Below are 20,533 nucleotides of genomic sequence, written 5' to 3'. Positions count from 1 at the left end.
TATTCTAGTTATTTTTTCGAGAAAAATACTCACGGGTATACGTTTTATAACAAATTAAATATATTTATGTTCAAAAATTATATTTGACCTTTAATTTAATTTTGTATTTATTAAAATTAATAATTAACATATATACTTAATTGCGAATTATATGGATGAACAAAATCCCTATTATGTGGTAAGAGATTTCGGAACTCTTTGCTAAAATAATTAAAATTAAAAGTCAAATATAATTTTTTGAACACTTTTATATTATTAAAAATATATAATTCGACTCTCGAAATATATTAATTCATTATAAAACGTATACGTATTAGTATTTTTCACATATTAAAATGATAGAATAAATTAAATAATTATTAAAAACTAAAAATTAATTAAACGACTTAGACTTAGATGATAATAATAATGAAACATTTATTAAAAATAATTATAATAGGTCAGGTTAATATTTTATTTATTTATTTATTTTAACATCATAAAATTCTGTCCTTTCCGAAATACGCGAACGCTACGAAAAGATACAATCTCGTACATGCCGCCGGACGAGTTCATGAGCATGAGACGCTCTTATCTTCGGAAGCCACGTGATCGAACGGCACATGTCTATTACATTGATAATCAATGCGGTGATCGTTGCTTTCGGTTAAGCAATGTTGTTGTTATTGACAGCTTGTTAAAATAATCCTGATTTATCGCCTACTTGTTTATATCGGGCGAGCCTTTTTTCCGCGGTTTTTTCGCATATTCATCGGAAGAAAATATCGATTTTTTAGACAGAAAAATACAGACTGAAATAATTATATTAATTTCTTCTCAATTTCGAACATACTTGAAAAGGGCTGCAATGACAGCCGAAACGTTGTTGTATTTCAAATAACTATTTATAATAAATTATTGCCAGTCTGGTCGACTTTAAACATTGAGGAGTGGTTTTTTATTAATTATTACTGGCAACCTTAAGGATTATTATTTAATTTATTCTAGTTATTTTTGTGCGAGAAAAATACTATCACGGGTATACGTTTTATAACAAATTAAATATATTTATGTTCAAAAATTATATTTGACCTTTAATTTTAATTTTGTATTTTATTAAAATTAATAATTAACATATATACTTAATTGCGAATTATATGGATGAACAAAATCCCTATTATGTGTGTAAGAGATTTCGGAACTCTTTGCTAAAATAATTAAAATTAAAAGTCAAATATAATTTTTGAACACTTTTATATTATTAAAAATATATAATTCGACTCTCGAAATATATTAATTCATTATAAAACGTATACGTATTAGTATTTTTCACATATTAAAATGATTAGAATAAATTAAATTAATTATTAAAAAACTAAAAATTAATTAAACGACTTAGACTTAGATGATAATAATAATGAAACATTTATTAAAAAATAATTATAATAGGTCAGGTTAATATTTTATTTATTTATTTATTTATAACATCATAAAATTCTGTCCTTTCCGAAATACGCGAACGCTACGAAAAGATAAATCTCGTACATGCCGCCGGACGAGTTCATGAGCATGAGACGCTCTTATCTTGGGAACGTATTAATAGTTACTGCATTGACCACTACTACAATATGGCGCTGAAATCAGTGAGAAATGCTGGTCTCTCCTTCATCCAGACCTTTGGCGATCTGTCTATTAATCTGTGCTCTCGATCATCTTGTTGCTTTTCGACGTTTCTAAACATTTAAGAGGTGCGCGACTTGCTATTTCGACGCCGCTATCACGCGTCCGCGTCGTGCATCTCTCTGTGACTCTCTCGATCATCTTGTTGATTTTCGACGTTTCTAAACATTTAAAAGGTGCGCGACTTGCTATTTCGACGCCGCTATTACGCGTCCGCGTCGTGCATCTCTCTGTGACTCTCTCGATTATCTTGTTGATTTTTGACGTTTTAAAACATTTTAAAAGGTGCGCGACTTGCTATCTCGACGCCGCTATCACGCGTCCGCGTCGTGCATCTCTCTTTGACTCTCTCGATCATTTCGGTGATTTTCGACGTTTCTAAAGATTTAAAAAACCACGCGATTTGCAATTTCGACGCCGCTATCACGCGCCACGCAATCGCTTCGTGTGAGAAAGACAGCCGATAACGGCTTAACGTGACGGTGCGCTAACTCGCGCTCGGACTCTCTCACTCTCTCTCGCGCGTCAATCAGCGGGCGCTTCAAGTCTGCGCGCGCGCTTGAATATTTCGCTTAGTAGCGAATAATCGATAAACGATTCAACAATCCGACATCGATAATCATGTCGAATGCCGTGAGTGACCTGCTCATCGAGCAGGGAGCTTGTATTGACGAGATCAAACGAGATCTCGTCAACTTCAAGAAGCTGGCCAAATCAAACGTGACACTCGCCAAGACGCGAAGTAGGCTTGCCAAGTTGGAGGAGCACTGGGCCGCCTGCCGCGGCCTTCATGTCAAACTGCTTCAAAAGACGACCACGGAGCAGCAAACGACCTTGCCGTACTTCACTCTGGAAGAGTTCCTGAGAGCTGAGGATGTCTACATCGACACGGCCGATCTGCTGCAAGATACGATAAGTCGATTATCTCCTAATACAATTCCGTTTACCGATCGTAGTTCCAATTCCTCCGTTCGCGAAACAAATAATCATTGCTTCCAATTGCCACGCATCGCGCTGCCAAAGTTTTCTGGGAAATTAACCGATTGGGAAAACTTCCGAAACATTTTTGAATCTCTCGTAGTAACTAACGACGCTCTTTCAAATTCTCAAAAATTTCATTACTTAAAAACGAGCGTAACGGGAGACGCTTCCTTGCTGATCAATAATTTAAAAATTTCCGATGCGAATTACGAATCTGCCTGGCAATTGTTAACCAATGAATACGACGATAAGCAAGCGTTAATCTATGCTCATTTACACGCGTTTATTAGCCTTCCGGTAATGAAAAGCGAGATTGTAAGCGATTTGCGAAAATTGCGCGACACAGTGTCTGCATCGTTAGCCGTATTAAAAAATCTCGATCGTCCCGTAGAACAATGGGACGACATTCTTGTTTATACAATAACGCAAAAGTTTAGCGCGAGAACACGTACCGAATGGAATTTAACGCGAATCAAACGAAATGAGCCTTCTTCTTATCAGGAGCTTAATGAGTTTTTAACTCTCCGTATACGCGGATTGTCGGACTTTGCCGATTTAAGCAAGGACTCCGGTTCTTCGAAAAATGATAAACCGCGTTTAACGGTAAACAACGTGACTGCCTTTAAATGTATTTGTTGCTCCGGTGAGCATCACGTTTCGAAATGCGAAGACTACGCGAAGAAATCAGCTTCACAGCGCTTTGCTCTCGCGCGCCAGCATAAACTTTGCTTTAACTGCTTAAAGTCCGGACATTTCCCGTCGAAATGCCCGAGCAAATATCGGTGCAGACAATGTCGTCGCTCGCATCACACATTGCTGCATTCAGCGGCAAATCAAAATGCCTTCGATAACTTGGCCAGTTCCGAGGCTACTACCTCCGAATCTGCGTCACAAGCCGCATCTAAGGCGACTACAAATCAGACGGTCAATACGATCGCGGCCGTCCAGATAGTACCGCCCTCGCTTCAGGAACATCCAAATGTCCTCTTGGCAACGGCATGGGTCGACCTCCACACTGGGGAGGGTCGCTGCTTAAAGGTTCGCGCGTTGTTGGATCAAGGATCCACCTTTAGCTTTATATCAGAATCGCTCTCACAGGCGTTGCGCACTAAACGGCAACGAGCCGATTTACAAATTAAATGCTTCGGCGAAAAATACACGGGTACTGCGAAATCGCGCGTAACACTACAGTTAACCTCGTGTGCTCAAGCCGACCCGAACTTTCCTCTGACGGCTTACATTTTTCAACGCATTACTTCATACGCTGCCTCGCGGATTCAGCCCCTCGATGCGTGGCCTCATTTACAGGGTCTATCTTTTGCTGATCCTGATCCTTCAAGTCAACATCAAATTTATTTGTTGATCGGTGCTGACCTTTACGGCTCGCTTCTGAAGCGCGATGTCCGTCAAGGTCCTATTGGAACTCTGACAGCGCAATTGACCGCTCTCGGTTGGATCCTTTCCGGCCCCACAAATAGTAGGCCGACTACTACTGCTCAAGCATCTGTATTAAACTGCGTGTTGGAACAAAGCACGCACTCTCTTCTCCAGAAGTTCTGGGAAGATGAGGAGATCTCGCGGCCTGTCCCCCTCACGGAGAAGGAGGAGAGGTGCGAGGCTCATTTCATCGCCAACCACTATCGTACTCCTCAGGGACGCTATGCGGTTCGATTGCTCTTCAGGCATGATTTTCCGATAAAAATCGGTGATTCTTTGCACATTGCAACCTCGCTTTATAATAAAATGAAAGGAAAGCTACGGCTTCGTCCTGAACTTCACGCGCAGTACGAGTTCTTACGAGAGTATAATTCGCTCGGTAATATAAGGAAGGTGGAATTATCTGACCGCTCCGAGTTCGAGCCGGTATATATTCCTCATCATCCCGTTTTGCGCGACTCGAGTTGCACTACGAAATTGCGCGTTGTCTTCAACGCTTCGTGCAAAACGAGCAATAAGACTTCGCTTAACGATCACTTACTGATCGGTCAGAGACTGCAGCAAGACCTCTCCGCTATATTATTGCGCTGGCGTCAATGGCAATTTGTTTACACGGCGGACATTGCTCAAATATTCCGCTAAATTCTCGTGCATCCGTCTGACGCGGATTTTCAAAGAATCTTATGGCGATCGTCGGCCGATGGGCCGATTGAACACTATCGCCTTCTCACTGTAACGTACGGGCTCGCCCCCGCTCCGTACCTCGCAATAAGGGTACTGAAACAGCTTTCTCTAGATAAAGGTGACAACTATCCCGCGGCTGTTTCAATTCTCAGCGAGTCCCTCTACGTGGACGATGCGCTCTTTGGCGCGGACGATACGACTTCATTAATAGAAGCTCGTGTCCAACTAGTTGAAATCCTGCAAAAGGGAGGTTTTCAACTACGAAAGTGGGTTTCTAATGCCTCCTCTCTTCTTCAAGGACTTTCGGCTCATCAGCCGGAAGTCACCGATCACTTACTCGTAAAAGAAGATTTTCGGGCTTTCATGGCTTGCTAAAGAGGACGCGTTCAAATACGTGATAACTCCGTTGAGATCGGTTACGCACACGAAACGTTCCGTTCTCTCGTTCACGGCAAAATTATACGACCCAATAGGATGGGCTGCTCCGGTTGTTGTAACCACGAAAATCTTGCTACAAGAGTTATGGCTTCTCAAATGTGATTGGGACTCCCCTCTTCCAGAGGAGTTGCGCGATCGTTGGGAGAGCTACACCAACGATTTAGAATCATTAAACCGCGTCCGAATACCGCGTTGGACCGGTCGACATTCCAATAACCTCGCGTTCAAAATCCACGGGTTTGCCGACGCTTCAAACCGCGCTTACGCGGCGGTCGTTTATATTCGAGTGCTTCTTTCGCCAACGAAGTTTCAAATCACTCTGCTCGCTGCTAAAACAAAGGTCGCGCCGATCAAAACCGTAAGCATCCCGCGCTTGGAACTGAACGCTATCGTCCTCCTCAGCCGGCTAATCAAGTGGACCTTGACATCGTTGAAATTACCTCCGATTCCAATATACGGATGGACGGATTCGACCATCGCTCTCGCGTGGCTCCGTCAACATCCATCAAAATGGAGCACCTACGTGGCTAACCGCGTATCCGAAGTGCATACCTGTCTGGATTCTGTTTGTTGGAATCACGTTCCGTCTCGAGATAATCCGGCGGACTGTGCCTCGCGCGGCTTGACCGCCTCCGAGCTCGTGACTCACCCGCTATGGTGGAACGGTCCACGATGGCTTCAGAAGCCATCGACTGCGTGGCCGATTCTGAATGTCTCAGCTCCGCTCGACACTGCCACCGATCAGCAAGTGTCGGTGGAAAGAAGACGGCCTGTGACGTTCCATGTTCAAGAGGCCGAGGAATGGGAACTCCCATATAGGTTCTCCACTTGGACCAAGCTTGTCCGCGTGACTGCCTATATGAATCGCTTTATTCTTCGTGTAAAAGAAAAGAGCGCGTCTCGCTCCCAACTCTTCCCCCTTCTGAACGCCGATGAGTTTAGGAGGGCGGAAATCTTCTGGTTGCGCTATCTGCAACAGAGATTCTTCGAGCGGGAAACGCGCTCACTAAAGAATAACGGCACCATGCCGCATTCGAGCTCGTTGAGCAAATTGAGTCCTTTTCTAGGAGAGGACTCTTTACTCCGTCTTGGCGGGCGGTTGACGAATTCCGCGCTCAGCTATGACGAGCAACATCCTATAATAATTCCGAAACATCACTTATCCGATCTCTTAATTGATCGCGCTCATAAATCCACGCTCCACGGGGGGACACAGCTAGTACTCCGTGTGCTGCGTCAGCGATACTGGATCATTGGAGGCCGCAGCTCAGTAAAGGCGCACATTCGAAAATGTGTAGTCTGCACTTGTCACGCGGCTAAATTGTCTTCTCAGTTCATGGGCGACCTTCCAGCCGCTCGTGTCACCCCTTCGGCGCCTTTTACTCATTGTGGGGTTGATTACGCCGGCCCACTCCACGTAATTTCATTCGTCGGCAGAGGGCAAAAGGCCAGAAAGGTATATATCGCTCTGTTTGTTTGTCTTGCTACAAGGGCAATTCACCTCGAATTAGTGGAAGATTACTCCACGCCCGGCTTTCTTGCAGCCTATCAGAAGTTCGCTAGCCGAAGAGGTCTGCCGCGTCACATGTATAGCGACAACGGCACAAATTTTCATGGAGCCAACCACGAACTTCATCGACACTTTCAATCCTTATGGAAGGATGCTGAATTGCGAAACGCACTCGCAGGCGACGGAGTGAACTGGCATTTCATTCCCTCCGCCGCTCCACATTTCGGCGGCCTTTGGGAGGCCAGAGTCAAGAGCCTTAAAACGCATCTGAGGCGCGCTGTTGGTTCCCACACACTTTCGAGGGCTGAACTCGCGACGCTTCTATGTAAAATAGAAGCGTGCCTTAACTCGCGACCAATCGCTCCGCTTAGGGACGACCCGGGTGACTTGTCGGCGCTTACCCCGGGTCACTTTCTGATTGGACGGCCCCTCGTAGCCGTTCCGGAGGAATCGGTACTCGCGATCGACCCGCGTAGGCTCTCGCGATGGCAACTAGTCCGTGCCATGCAGGAAACCGTGTGGCGTGCCTGGTCACAGGATTATTTACATTTGCTTCAACAGCGAAACAGGTGGTGCAAGCAGTCTCCTAACTTCGCAATAAGCGAATTAGTATTAAAGTTAAAAGTCCCGTGTTCCCTCCGAGCAAATGGGAGCTTGCCCGAATACAGCAAATCCATCCCGGATCTGATGGACTCGTTCGAGTTGTGACCATACGCACCGCACGGTCCACATTGAAACGACCTATTGCGCAATTATGCCGACTGCCAATACGTGATAACTCTAACGCGTCCGCAACGGATGAAGCCGCTAACTTGTAAGAGTTATGTAATCTTCGAGACGACTTTCTCAGTGCGAGTCGTCTTCACCTGTATGTTTTTTGTAATCATCTTCCTCGACGATTCGCTCCCGCTTTGTTTAAGTTTATTTCGCATTCGTTCGCATACGAGGCGGGCGGTATGTTGAAGATTCGTTCTTCGGATCGAATCCTCGAGGACGATCGAATTTTCTAGAATGTTTTTTTGTTAAATTCCTTAGTGTTTACGCCAAGGAAACACGTGAAACCAACGTGTACACTCGCCGCTAATTGGCGTGTGTACATCGCCTGATTTTCTGATGGTCCAATCGAGGACCCCGATCGGCTGCCGCCCTACGCGAGCTCCGAAATTCGCGCAGCCCTCGAGTCAGCCCTCGAGAGAGCGAGCGCCGAGAAACATAAGTCTCGGTACGCGACAAACTTGTAGAAAGTGAATAAACTAATTTAAACCGTTTCAAAACGCGTACAATCATTTGATCACGTTAACCCGGCATCCTACAACGTTAAATCTTATACACACATCATAATGTCCTACGATTACCATAATTTTCTAGGTAAATTCTAAGAAAAAATTCTCTTAGATTGTGATTATGATTGTCGTGTCTTTGCCGTGTAAACTATTGCCGTCCGCATCGAGCAACGTGTGCTGTGCGCGCCGCGCGTTTTTACAAGTAATTTTTAATAATTAATCAAAACACTGAGAGAATTTTCTCTTAGAATTTAACCTAAAAGTTATGGTAATTGTAAGAGAATATGGTATGAAAAGAATTTTATTAGATTTTCTCTGATTAATAATTATCACATTCAAAATAATAATATTTTTTAAGGTAGTAGATATTAAACTGACTACACTGGCTGTCTATTAGATTTGTTAAACTATATTTATTGACGTTTCGACCATACGGGCTGTGGTCCTTTTCAAAATTACAATAGAAGCATTCTAGAAATTAATGTACATGCAATCAGAATCAACATTAAAATTGAAAACGTGAAATGTAACAAATGAGACTTACAATGAGTTACTGCATATCATTATTGACATTTAAAAGTACGCTCCGGTGAGACTTAACTTAAGATCGGATGGTAAATTAACTGCGTTTCACTTGTGTCATCTTGTCACGACTGAGCACACTATACTAACGAATAAACACGCCGAAAATTATGTCAAAGTTAAAAGTTAACAATATTTACATTCTCGCTAAATTGTGATGTACCATATGGCAAATTACTAAAATAAAATATAAAATATAAAAAATAAAAAATAAAATATAAAAAGTATAAGATAATAAAAAGATAAATAAATAAATAAATAGATATATTCGGTTCGCTTATGTCATCCTGCCTTAACATACCAATGATAAACTACTAATAATAGCTCCCAACAATGTATGTTAAAAATTTTTTTACTTCAATTTCTAAACAAACTGTCATATATCGTACTAAAGCTTTCAGTGTCTTTCTGTAAATTGATAGTGGAATCCAATTTCTTGATAAAATACATTTCGGCTATTTCTCTTTTTCTTCTATTGTTTTCTTTATGCAGAATTAAAGGATTCGTCCAATTAAATTCATGTCCTTGATTAATTCTGTGCTCACTAACAACAGAAAAATTGCTCGCTGAATTTTTAATATTACGTCGGTGTTCGTTAATCCTAGTACTAAGATGTCTTTTTGTCTGCCCTACATAATTAGAATCACAATTGTTACAATTAATACAATAGACTACGCCGGTTTGCTTATTAATATCTAAATTATCTTTCCCCGATTTTATTAAACAGTTCAGTTTTTTGGGGATAGTAAAAATTACGTTAAGATTCTTTTTGTTTAGAAATCTATATATGTCATTAGTGAACCGATTACAATATGGAATGACAATGAAATTTTCCCTCGAAACATCCGTCGAATCTACATTTATAATTTTTTTATCCTTATTGTTTATAGGTTGTGACAGCTTGTGGGTTCTATCATTGACATATTTATTAATGAGATTTTCCGGGAAGCAATTATTTTTCAAAATATTCTTTACAATTTTTAAATTAGAGTCATGAAATCGTTTGTTAGATAAATTTATTGCATGGTCAACTAAATTGGTAATGGTGTTAATTTTATATTTCGTCGGATGATTCGAGAAAAAATTGATGTATTTTCCTGAGAATGTTGGTTTTCTGTACCAGTTAGTTATGAGCTTATTATCATCCCTGTGGACAATTGTATTCAAAAAGCTGAGTGAATTATTAGTTTCGATCTCATAAGTAAAAGTTAGTCTTGGGTGATAGCTATTAAACACCTCGCTCACCTCTAACAGTTTATCGTTAGGAAGGATCATGAATATGTCATCTACATATCTATAGAAACAAGATGTTTCGAAACCAAGCAAGGACAAACAATCCGTTTCAAGATCCTCCATTACGATATCTGCGAGTATGGGGGAGAGAGGTGAGCCCATTGGACTCCCATAAATTTGTTCATAAGCTATCCCATTAAACATGAAACTAGTTGAACACAATATTGCATCAATCGCATGCCTGAACTGTTGAAAACTAAAATTAGTATGTCCCGATATCTCATTCCATCTCTTTTCTATACCTTTTATGACTAGTTCCTTCGGAATATTAGTATAGAGTGAAGAGACATCCAACGACACCATTATATCGGTTGACTCTATGGTTATATTATTTATTGATTTGACGAACTCCCAACTATCTTTGACGAACGATCGAGGTTTTTGAATTGAATTTAGTAGGATAGAGTGTAAATAATTTGCCATCATATACGTTGGACTCCCAATAGAAGAGATGATAATTCTTAAGGGGATTCCCGCTTTGTGGATCTTCGGCAATCCATATGCTCTCGGAGTGTTCCCGTTCGTGCATTTTAAATTATTAAGAGTACGTTCGTCCATTAAGTTGTTCTTTTGCCAAGATTTTAATAAGTCGTTAATTCTTTGAGATACATTGTTTATCGGGTCTTTTTTCATGACTTTATATGTCGATGTGTCACTCAACAATTCAGTCATCTGACGCACGTATTTGTCCTTGTTCATAATGACAGTGACTTGTCCCTTATCCGCTCGCGTTACAAAAATATCTTTGTTGTCATTTAAAAACTTTTTACATTTTGAGAATTCGATTAGAATATGTCTATTTATAAAATCTTGATGTTTTCTTTTGTTTTTAAGTCTATTTAAAGAATTAGCGATGCAGTTACGCGTATCATTCAGTAGGTTGCCCTTCAGTCGGTGGCTATTTAATTCAAAGTTTTTTATTACGTTAAGAGCAAATAACTCAGAATCTTTTTCACTATTATGATTAAACGGCAATCCGAATTTTCCCCCCAAGCTCAGAAACCTAAGTATGTTCTCTGGTACTACTTTATCAGAATTATTAATTATCCATTTATTATAATCGAAATTGAAAAACCCACTATATAGCTTATTTTGACGATTGAGAAGCAGATCAAATTTTTTAATTAATTTACCTTTAATTATATTTTTATGTTTTAGAACTTTTAGATTCTGTAATTCTTTAAACTCTTTAAGTAATTTATTCGGTAGCGCAGTTTGCAGATTCCTTTCTAATTGTCTGCTTCTTACATAAGAACGATTTAAGAAGAAGTTAATGTCCTTAATTTCTAGGTTCAAAATAAGTTGTTTGCCACGCGATACAAATGTGGAAAACCTTCGAGTAACAAGATTATTCTGAAACCGTACACTAAAATTCAAATTATGAATATGCGGTGGAAGCACGTCGAACCTTCTACACCGAAGCAAGAAGATGAGTTGTTGTTTAGTTGTAGAAATCTTCAAATTCAATCCCATCCACTGTTTCAACAGCTGAGTCTGTTGCTTTCCATAATGTAACGTGATCAAATTGAAAAAACTTCCTTCCCGGTGAGATGCCATGATTAATGTCAAAGGCGTATAATAACAATAAAATATTAAATTTCGTTCGCCAGGAATGAAATACTAAGGTAGTAGATATTAAACTGACTACACTGGCTGTCTATTAGATTTGTTAAACTATATTTATTGACGTTTCGACCATACGGGCTGTGGTCCTTTTCAAAATTACAATAGAAGCATTCTAGAAATTAATGTACATGCAATCAGAATCAACATTAAAATTGAAAACGTGAATAGTAACAAATGAGACTTACAATGAGTTACTGCATATCATTATTGACATTTAAAAGTACGCTCCGGTGAGACTTAACTTAAGATCGGATGGTAAATTAACTGCGTTTCACTTGTGTCATCTTGTCACGACTGAGCACACTATACTAACGAATAAACACGCCGAAAATTATGTCAAAATTAAAAGTTAACAATATTTACATTCTCGCTAAATTGTGATGTACCATATGGCAAATTACTAAAATAAAATATAAAATATAAAAAATAAAAAATAAAATATAAAAAGTATAAGATAATAAAAAGATAAATAAATAAATAAATAGATATATTCGGTTCGCTTATGTCATCCTGCCTTAACATACCAATGATAAACTACTAATAATAGCTCCCAACAATGTATGTTAAAAATTTTTTTACTTCAATTTCTAAACAAACTGTCATATATCGTACTAAAGCTTTCAGTGTCTTTCTGTAAATTGATAGTGGAATCCAATTTCTTGATAAAATACATTTCGGCTATTTCTCTTTTTCTTCTATTGTTTTCTTTATGCAGAATTAAAGGATTCGTCCAATCAAATTCATGTCCTTGATTAATATAATAATATTTATCACTGTTTAAAACTTGGAACAAAGCTGTCGAGAAAAAAAAAATATATATATATATATTGTTCTGGTTCCGAGTCGAAGCCAGGGACTCAAGGCTCGACCAACGATCGACTTTGTTTGGCACCTCGAGCGGACATCGACAGGTCAACCGGCCAGCGAATCACGATTAGCCGCGCGCGTGTCACGCGCCGAGTTCATGCAAAGCTCGTGATTCCGAATCGGTTGTCTTCCCCGAGGTTAAAAAGGGAGTTCAGTTAGCTCAAAGACACAGTCGAGAGCACCCAACGATAAAGCGGTATGCTTGTAACGGATCCGCGATATCCTGTCTTTCTTTGTTCTTGAAGAATGACAATCGAACCTCAATCACGTATTCAATAGTCTATCAAAAGGGTCCGAAGCGTCGGAACCAGATACAGTGTACAAATCTGATATGATACAATAAAATTACTGTTATTAAAATTAAATAAAAGGAAAAACATTGGTCCTTCGAGCCGGATTTTTCGTTGACCCGATCATACGGATAATCAAACTACGCGAGATTCGCGTTGTGAGACGGAACGGGTGAACATTGTCAGTGAGACGTCGGACTGTGACTCCTCGTTTTACAATCGAATGAGTGCAGAAGAAGAACAAAGACAGTGTCGCGTTCACTATCCAACGGGTTTTCTCTCTGGGCTCACTCACTCTGCTTGAGCGACAAGTGGAGTTATTTTCCCGTCGTGGAGTTAACTTTAACGAACATTCCCGCGGGAATCTAAATGTTGAGCTTCGCGCCTTATTCGCGAGTTCATTTACAAGGTTCAAACGCGGGGGTCTGGTGGTGGAAACAATTCGTGAACTCAAAGTCAAAATTACATCGTGTTTCGCGGAACGAAGTGAAGTATTCCGCGAAGGTGTTGCCGTCGGCGTCGATAACACGCCCGGAACATCATACACTGTGCTAATCGAGACTGGACGCGACGATTAAAAGGGAATCGTCGCGAGTTCGACGCCGTCGGCGTGGCAATTGAACGTCACGGCGTTAATTCTTCAGGCACCGGAGAAATCCGCTTGTCGATAAGAAAACATCTGCGGAAAGGTTGCCGTCGGCGCAGCGGTAACGCTCCCCGGCATATCCCGTGTATTCTTAAGCGACATAACAGTGTCGCGATTCGACCAAAAGTCGTCGCGCATTCGTTGACGTCGGCACCGTGCTCACGAGCCCGGTACCTTCGATCAAGTCACTATTAATAGCTCATTAACGAAGAAATAATGGCAGAATTAAGAAATTTGCTCATCTCGCAAGATGAAACAATCGACTCGATAAAGCGAGTTCTCGTTAACTTCAAGAAATTAGCGAAAGCTAATGTTACATTAGCAAAGACGCAGGGGCGTCTTGCAACGCTGGAAACGCTTTGGACTTCCTGTCGAGGGCTACACGTCAAGCTGCTGCAAGCCACAACTTCGGAGGAGCAGAAGACTGTCTCGTATTTCCTGAATGGAGACTTCCTGAGCGCCGAGGAGATCTACCACGACACGGCCGACCTCCTTCGCGATACGATAAGTCGATTCTCAATTAATCAATCTCCGTTGTTAGAACACAGTACTGATTCTTCAATTCGCGAGGGCATTCATAATCACAATTTTCAGTTGCCACGGATCTCACTTCCGAAGTTTTCGGGCAAGTTCTCCGAATGGGAGAGTTTTAAAAATACTTTCGAGTCTCTTGTCGCGAGTAATGATTCTCTCTCGAACACGCAGAAATTTCATTACCTCAAAACGAGCGTCATCAGTGACGCTGCCTCGATTATTAGTAATTTAAAGATTTCCGACGCTAATTATGAGTCCGTCTGGCAGTTGTTGATTGACGAGTATGATGATCAACTTACGTTGATCCATACTCACATTCACGCCTTCATGTGCCTACCGACAATGAAGGCGGAAAACGTCGCGGAAATGCGAAAGTTGAGAGATACCGTGTCCGCATCTCTAGCGGCTCTCACTAATCTAAAGCGGCCGGTACGCGAGTGGGATGACATTCTCGTCTACGTCATCTCTCAAAAATTTAGTTCGAAAACAAGGAGCGAATGGAATTTAAAAATTTCGTCAAGTCGCGAGCTTCCTTCGTACAAGGATATTCATGAATTCCTCACGCTTCGAATACGAGGTCTGTCGGACTTCTCCGACAATCCTAAAGTAATCGTCAATTCTAAGAGTGACAAAACGCAGTCCTCCGTTCATAATCTTTCCGCGATTAAGTGCATTTGCTGTTCCGGCAGTCATTCGGTAATGAAGTGCGAGGAATTTCGTCGGAAAAACGCGACATAGCGGCATGTTATCGCGCGACAGAATCGGGTCTGCTTCAATTATTTGCGAGCGGGACATTTCACGCCGAAATGCTTGAGCAAAATTCGATGCGCTCATTGTCAACGCTCTCATAACACATTGTTACACAATGAGAGTGATCAAAATAAGGACACAGCGGAAAATTCCCGTTTATCGAATTCGAGCGTTAATGCGTCTACTACCACAAGTAAGACTGTCGTAGTCGGCGACGCCGCCGTCGCCAGCGTGCAAACTCTCAAACCTTAGAATACCACGATGCCCACCGTTCTTCTCGCGACCGCGTGGGTTGACATACACACTTCTGAAGGAAGATGTTTCAAGGTCCGCGCTTTATTAGATCACGGGTCTAATTTTAGCTTTATTTCCGAAGCATTGAGTCAAACGCTTCGCACTAAACGACAGAGGACCGATCTTCAAATAAAAGGTTTCGGGGAGAAATATGCCGGTTCTGCGCGATCGAGAGTTTCGCTAAATTTGACGCCGTGCGAAAAATTGAATCCTGTTTATCCGGTCACTGCGTATGTATTCCCGCGAATAACTTCGTACGCCACGTCGCGAATTCGGCCTATAGAATCATGGCCTCATTTACAGGGCCTTTCACTAGCATATCCGGATCCATCTAGTCGACATCAGATTCACATGCTGATCGGCGCGGACGTGTACGGTTCGCTCTTATTGCGCGACCTGAGACAGGGCCCCTATGGAGCGCCCACTGCCCAATCGACCTCGTTCGGTTGGATAATCTCTGGACCGACCGGAAGTAAAGAAACTACTTCACAAGAAGTAACTGTTTTGAATTGCGTATCCGCGCTGGAAGTGGACTCTCTCCTCCAGAAATTCTGGGAGGACAAAGAGATTCCCACGCCAACTTCCCTCACGGAGGAGGAAGAAAAATGCGAATCTCATTTCGCTCAAACGCACAGTCGTGATCCTGACGGTCGTTATGTCGTGAGATTACTTTTCAAAAATGCTTTGCCGATCGATATCGGGGAATCTCTCTCCATAGCGCGTACATTGTACGGTCGTCTGGAAAATAAATTGAATTCAAAATCCGATCTCTGTTCGCTATACAGAGACTTTCTTACAGAATACGAGGCCCTTGGACATATGACTCGCGTTGGCGAGTCCGAACCCACTGAGAATATACCGATTTATATTCCCCATCATCCAGTAATAAGAGAGGATAGTTGCACCACAAAGCTTCGAGTCGTATTTAACGCGTCGTGTAAAACCCGGAATGGCACGTCACTTAACGACCATTTGCTCATCGGGCCAAAGTTGCAGCAGGATCTCCCTGCCGTCTTATTGCGTTGGCGTGCATGGCGCTTGGTTTATACGGCAAACATCGCCAGATGTTTCGACAAATACGCGTACATCCGCGGGACGTCGATTACCAAAGAATCCTGTGACGTCCGACGGATGACTTTCCGCTTACTCATTTTCGCCTTCTTACAGTGACGTATGGTTTAGCATCGGCACCTTATCTTTCGATGCGCGTGCTTCGACAGCTCGCGCTTGATGAAAGTGCAAAGTTTTCTGCCGCGGTACCGATCGTCAATGATTCCATTTACGTGGACGACGCATTGTTCGGAGCAAACAATATCGATTCGTTAATAAATACGCGAACTCAGCTCGCTGAGCTAATGAGGCGCGGAGGTTTTTCACTTCGTAAATGGGCTTCAAACTGTAGCGAGCTTCTTGACGATTTATCCAGCGATCAATCGGACGTTACCGATCACCTTATCCTAAAGGACGAAACGTTGAAAATACTCGGATTATCATGGCTCCCTACGGAAGACTCCTTCCGCCTTACTGTGAAATTTAATTTTCCTACCGCGTTAACTAAGCGTTCAATCCTGTCGTGCATCGCGAGCTTGTATGACCCCCTCGGATGGGCTGCGCCGGTTGTAATAAACGCAAAAATCATTCTGCAAGAGCTATGGCTTTTACATTGCGACTGGGATGCTCCGCTTCCGAACGAATTGAGTCAACGGTGGAATGCATTCGCTTCCGAATTCCCGCAATTAGAATCCGTTAGAATTCCTCGGTGGACGGGTCAGAGCCCTGATAATCTCGCGTTAGAAATACATGGATTCGCCGACGCTTCAAATCGCGCGTACGCTGCGGTCGTATACTTGCGCGTTTTCCATTCTCTTTCGGAATACCGTGTTAGCTTGATTGTTGCGAAGTCGAAGGTGGCTCCCGTCAAGACTGTTAGCATTCCGCGGCTCGAGCTCAACGCCGTTGTTTTATTGAGTCGACTCGTTAAGTGGGTAATTAAGTCATTAAATATTATTCATTGTCCGATCCATTGTTGGACGGACTCCACGATCGCGTTGGCATGGTTACGCCAACATCCATCGAAATGGACTACGTACGTAGCAAACAGAGTATCCGAGGTGCAGTGTAATCTACCCTCGGCCAAATGGAATCACGTACCGTCCAAAGACAATCCGGCCGACTGTGCATCCAGAGGGTTGTACGCATCCAAGTTAGTCTCACATCCGTTATGGTGGGCGGGCCCGCCTTGGCTTCAATGGCCTTCAACAGCGTGGCCGCCACATAACATTGCTTCTCCGATCTCCACGGAGTTAACTAAGCAAATACACTCGGAAAGTCGAAAGTCCACTGTCCTTCACGTGGAAGGTACACCGGAATGGGATCTCCCTTATAGATACTCCTCCTGGACTAAGCTCATTCGAGTGACAGCCTACGCTTACAGATTTATATCCCGCTCCGCTAAACAAAGGAATTTTGAAGCTAATGTTGCGTTGTCTCTTAACGCGGACGAACTTAAACGCGCGGAAATGTTTTGGGTCTCATATACGCAGAGGAAGTCGTTCGACTCCGAACTCAAAGCATTAAAGAGAGAAGAAAACCTTCCGCGAAAGAGCCCACTGAAGCCTCTTAATCCTTTCATAAGAAAAGATTCCTTACTACGTTTCGGCGGCGGTTACGGAATTCCGCACTATCCTTCGAGGAACAACACCCTATCTTAATTCCTCGGGGTCGAGTAGCCGAGTTATTAATTGATCAAACGCACCGAAGCTCACTTCATGGAGGAACTCAACTTGTGCTTAGAACACTCTGCCAAAAATATTGGATATTAAGTTGTCGTAATGCCGTAAAACATTGCATTAGACAATGTGTCGTGTGTGCTCGTTACGCGAACAAACTATCAAATCAACTTATAGGAGACCTTCCCTCCCCTCGCGTAAATCCATCATCTCCGTTCACGCATACGAAAGTAGATTACGCCGGGCCGTTCCTTGTTACTTCATTAGTCGGTAGAGGACAAAAGACACGTAAAAGTTACATCGCCTTGTTTATCTGTCTTGTGACGAAGGCTATCCACATAGAGCTCGTTGAGGATTATTCCTCTGCGGGATTTATAGCGGTCTTTCGAAGATTCGTTAGTCGACGAGGATTGCCACAAAAACTCTACAGCGACAACAGCACGAACTTTCACGGGGCGGACCGGGAATTAAAAACGGCTTTTGACAAATTGACCAACGACATTTCGCTACGAGCCACTCTTGCAAACGACCGAGTGGAATGGCATTTCATCCCAGCCGCAGCACCGCACTTTAGCGGTCTGTGGGAAGCGGGAATAAAGTCTAAAAACGCACTTGAAAAAGGTAGTGGGTCCGCGTACCTTGTCTCAGGTCGAATTTGCAACACTACTTTGCAGAGTCGAGGCATGTCTCAATTCGCGTCCCATTGCTGCGTTAAACGACGACCCGAGCGATTTGTTAGCACTCACGCCGGGTCATTTTCTTATAGGTCGATCAATAACCGCAGTACCGGAAGAATCAGTACTCGCAGTAAACGAGAATCGACTCTCTCGATGGCAGCTCGTCAACGCAATGCACGAGCGAGTCTGGCGTGCTTGGTCTCTTGACTATTTGCATTCGTTGCAGCAACGAAGCAAATGGAAGGATAAGACTGCGAGTTTTTGCGTCGGTGAGCTTGTGCTCGTAAAGAACCCACTGCTCCCTCCGAGTAAGTGGGAACTCGCTCGAGTTACACAGATCCACCCCGGATCCGACGGGCTCGTTCGGGTAGTAACGATACGCACCGCGTGCTCCTCGTTCAAGCGACCAATCACGCTGCTTTGCCGTCTCCTAATTAATTGTGATAATTAATTCCGTATTATACGAAAATTTGTAAGTGGATTAAATCTAGATTTAGGGAAGAGTTTGTATTTGTTTGCAACAGCGGTTCGCTGGTCTTTCGGTTGAAGATAACTGTGTTATCCGAACGGACGACCTTCGTATAGATATCCGTCCCTATTTGCACTCGAAATTTCGAGAAAGTAAATACTTCGCACGTTCTAAGCAAGCTGTGCTCATTGTTCGCAAATTTTATTTGTTGTCACATAGTCACGTCGTCGCGAAGATTATAAGGTTTCGCCCTTTCAAAGGTCATTCAGCGAGTTTAACATCGATTGCTCATTTTGACACATTATAACGACTCAAACCTGTGGAATGATTTCGCATCGGTTCGCATGCGAGGCGGGCGGTATGTTTAAAACTTGGAACAAAGCTGTCGAGAAAAAAAAAATATATATATATATTGTTCTGGTTCCGAGTCGAAGCCAGGGACTCAAGGCTCGACCAACGATCGACTTTGTTTGGCACCTCGAGCGGACATCGACAAGTCAACCGGCCAGCGAATCACGATTAGCCGCGCGCGTGTCACGCGCCGAGTTCATGCAAAGCTCGTGATTCCGAATCGGTTGTCTTCCCCGAGGTTAAAAAGGGAGTTCAGTTAGCCCAAAGACACAGTCGAGAGCACCCAACGATAAAGCGGTATGCTTGTAACGGATCCGCGATATCCTGTCTTTCTTTGTTCTTGAAGAACGACAATCGAACCTCAATCACGTATTCAATAGTCTATCAAAAGGGTCCGAAGCGTCGGAACCAGATACAGTGTACAAATCTGATATGATACAATAAAATTACTGTTATTAAAATTAAATAAAAGGAAAAACAATCACAATAAAATATAAAATATATTTCATTAATTTTACTTTACGGTTTAGTAAAATTAATAAAACATGTTTCATATTTTATTGTGATAGATATTATTATTTTGAATGTGATAAATATTAATTAGAGGAATTCTAATAAAATTTTTTCCATACAATATTATCCTACAATTACCACAATTTTCAGGGCAAATTCTAAGAGAAAATTCTCTCAGATTGTGATTATGTGTTGTAATTTGTAATCAGTTATTTATTACAATAATTTTTAATCAAGTGCGTGAGTCAAAGTGTCAATAGAATTTATTACAAAAAAATGATTTCATCATGCAGTGTGTCACAGTGTGTCAATATCGGATTGTATCCAGTCAGGCAACAATTATTCGTCAAAGGACATCAAACATCTCTACAAAGTAAGAATCAGTGAGAGAGAGAGAGAGAGAGAGAGTGTGTGTGTGTGTGTATACGCGTACACACACACGCACACACACACACACACACACACACACACAAAACGCCGCGTGTAACAAACAGCTGATCGCTTCGAGCGCCCACGTAATCGCCCGCGTCGGATAATGTGGTGCGCCGCTCCTGATTACCGCCCGTACTCGTGCTGTAATTCGCTAACTATTTCTTTTTATATTTCAAAAACTAAGCTTCGGATAAAATTTTGGCAAAGGAAAAATCGTCTTTAAATTGAGTCAGGAATACGACATTTTAAAGACAAACGGTTGTTTTGAATCACCCTGTATAATACAGGAAGGATCGATGATATTTCGACTATCTGTCAACTGTGTCGGTCCGACGGTTTCTTCAAAAAGCTTCCGCCCCGGCTCTCCCGTTGCGGGAGAGACGCTCCGATCGAGAAACACACAACTCTACCTTTGTGCCGTAGCCTTCCCTGGCGGGAGGCGGCGGTCCGCGCGCGTCCTCGGACAGCCTGATCGAAAAGCCACCACG

At 42.4% G+C, this 20,533-nt stretch overlaps 3 protein-coding genes across 3 annotated transcripts; all 3 read left to right on the top strand.

Annotated features, from left to right (window-relative positions):
* Positions 1–2,280: 2,280 nt before the first annotated feature.
* LOC146720760 (uncharacterized) lies at positions 2,281–7,417 on the top strand. Its single transcript, XM_085488064.1, has 2 exons — positions 2,281–4,624; positions 5,139–7,417. The coding sequence occupies exons 1-2, from the start codon at positions 2,281–2,283 to the stop codon at positions 7,415–7,417; spliced, it is 4,623 nt and encodes a 1,540-aa protein (XP_085344190.1).
* Positions 7,418–13,512: 6,095 nt separating this feature from the next.
* LOC114928536 (uncharacterized) lies at positions 13,513–14,568 on the top strand. Its single transcript, XM_029299783.2, has one exon. The coding sequence runs from the start codon at positions 13,513–13,515 to the stop codon at positions 14,566–14,568; it is 1,056 nt and encodes a 351-aa protein (XP_029155616.2).
* A 273-nt stretch (positions 14,569–14,841) lies between these two features.
* LOC114939491 (uncharacterized) lies at positions 14,842–17,585 on the top strand. The gene is made up of 2 exons (XM_029313791.2): positions 14,842–15,991; positions 16,042–17,585. The coding sequence occupies exons 1-2, from the start codon at positions 14,842–14,844 to the stop codon at positions 17,583–17,585; spliced, it is 2,694 nt and encodes an 897-aa protein (XP_029169624.2).
* Positions 17,586–20,533: the final 2,948 nt, after the last annotated feature.

This window comes from Nylanderia fulva, unplaced genomic scaffold (genome assembly GCF_048542155.1).
Source record: "Nylanderia fulva isolate GAGA-0341 unplaced genomic scaffold, ASM4854215v1 Scaffold614, whole genome shotgun sequence".
NCBI classification, from domain to species: Eukaryota; Metazoa; Arthropoda; class Insecta; order Hymenoptera; family Formicidae; genus Nylanderia; species Nylanderia fulva.
The sequence above is the reverse complement of the archived record's forward strand: the minus strand, read 5'-3'. Positions and strand labels throughout refer to the sequence as shown.

Bases quoted from the DNA above. Each gene is read 5' to 3' on its own strand.
- LOC146720760 (XM_085488064.1), top strand. From the start codon at position 2,281: ATGTCGAATGCCGTGAGTGACCTGCTCATCGAGCAGGGAGCTTGTATT. The intron at 4,625-5,138 runs GTCAGAGACTGC...GGCTTGCTAAAG, and splicing joins TAACGATCACTTACTGATCG to AGGACGCGTTCAAATACGTG.
- LOC114928536 (XM_029299783.2), top strand. From the start codon at position 13,513: ATGGCAGAATTAAGAAATTTGCTCATCTCGCAAGATGAAACAATCGAC.
- LOC114939491 (XM_029313791.2), top strand. From the start codon at position 14,842: ATGCCCACCGTTCTTCTCGCGACCGCGTGGGTTGACATACACACTTCT. The intron at 15,992-16,041 runs GTGACGTCCGAC...GCCTTCTTACAG, and splicing joins GTCGATTACCAAAGAATCCT to TGACGTATGGTTTAGCATCG.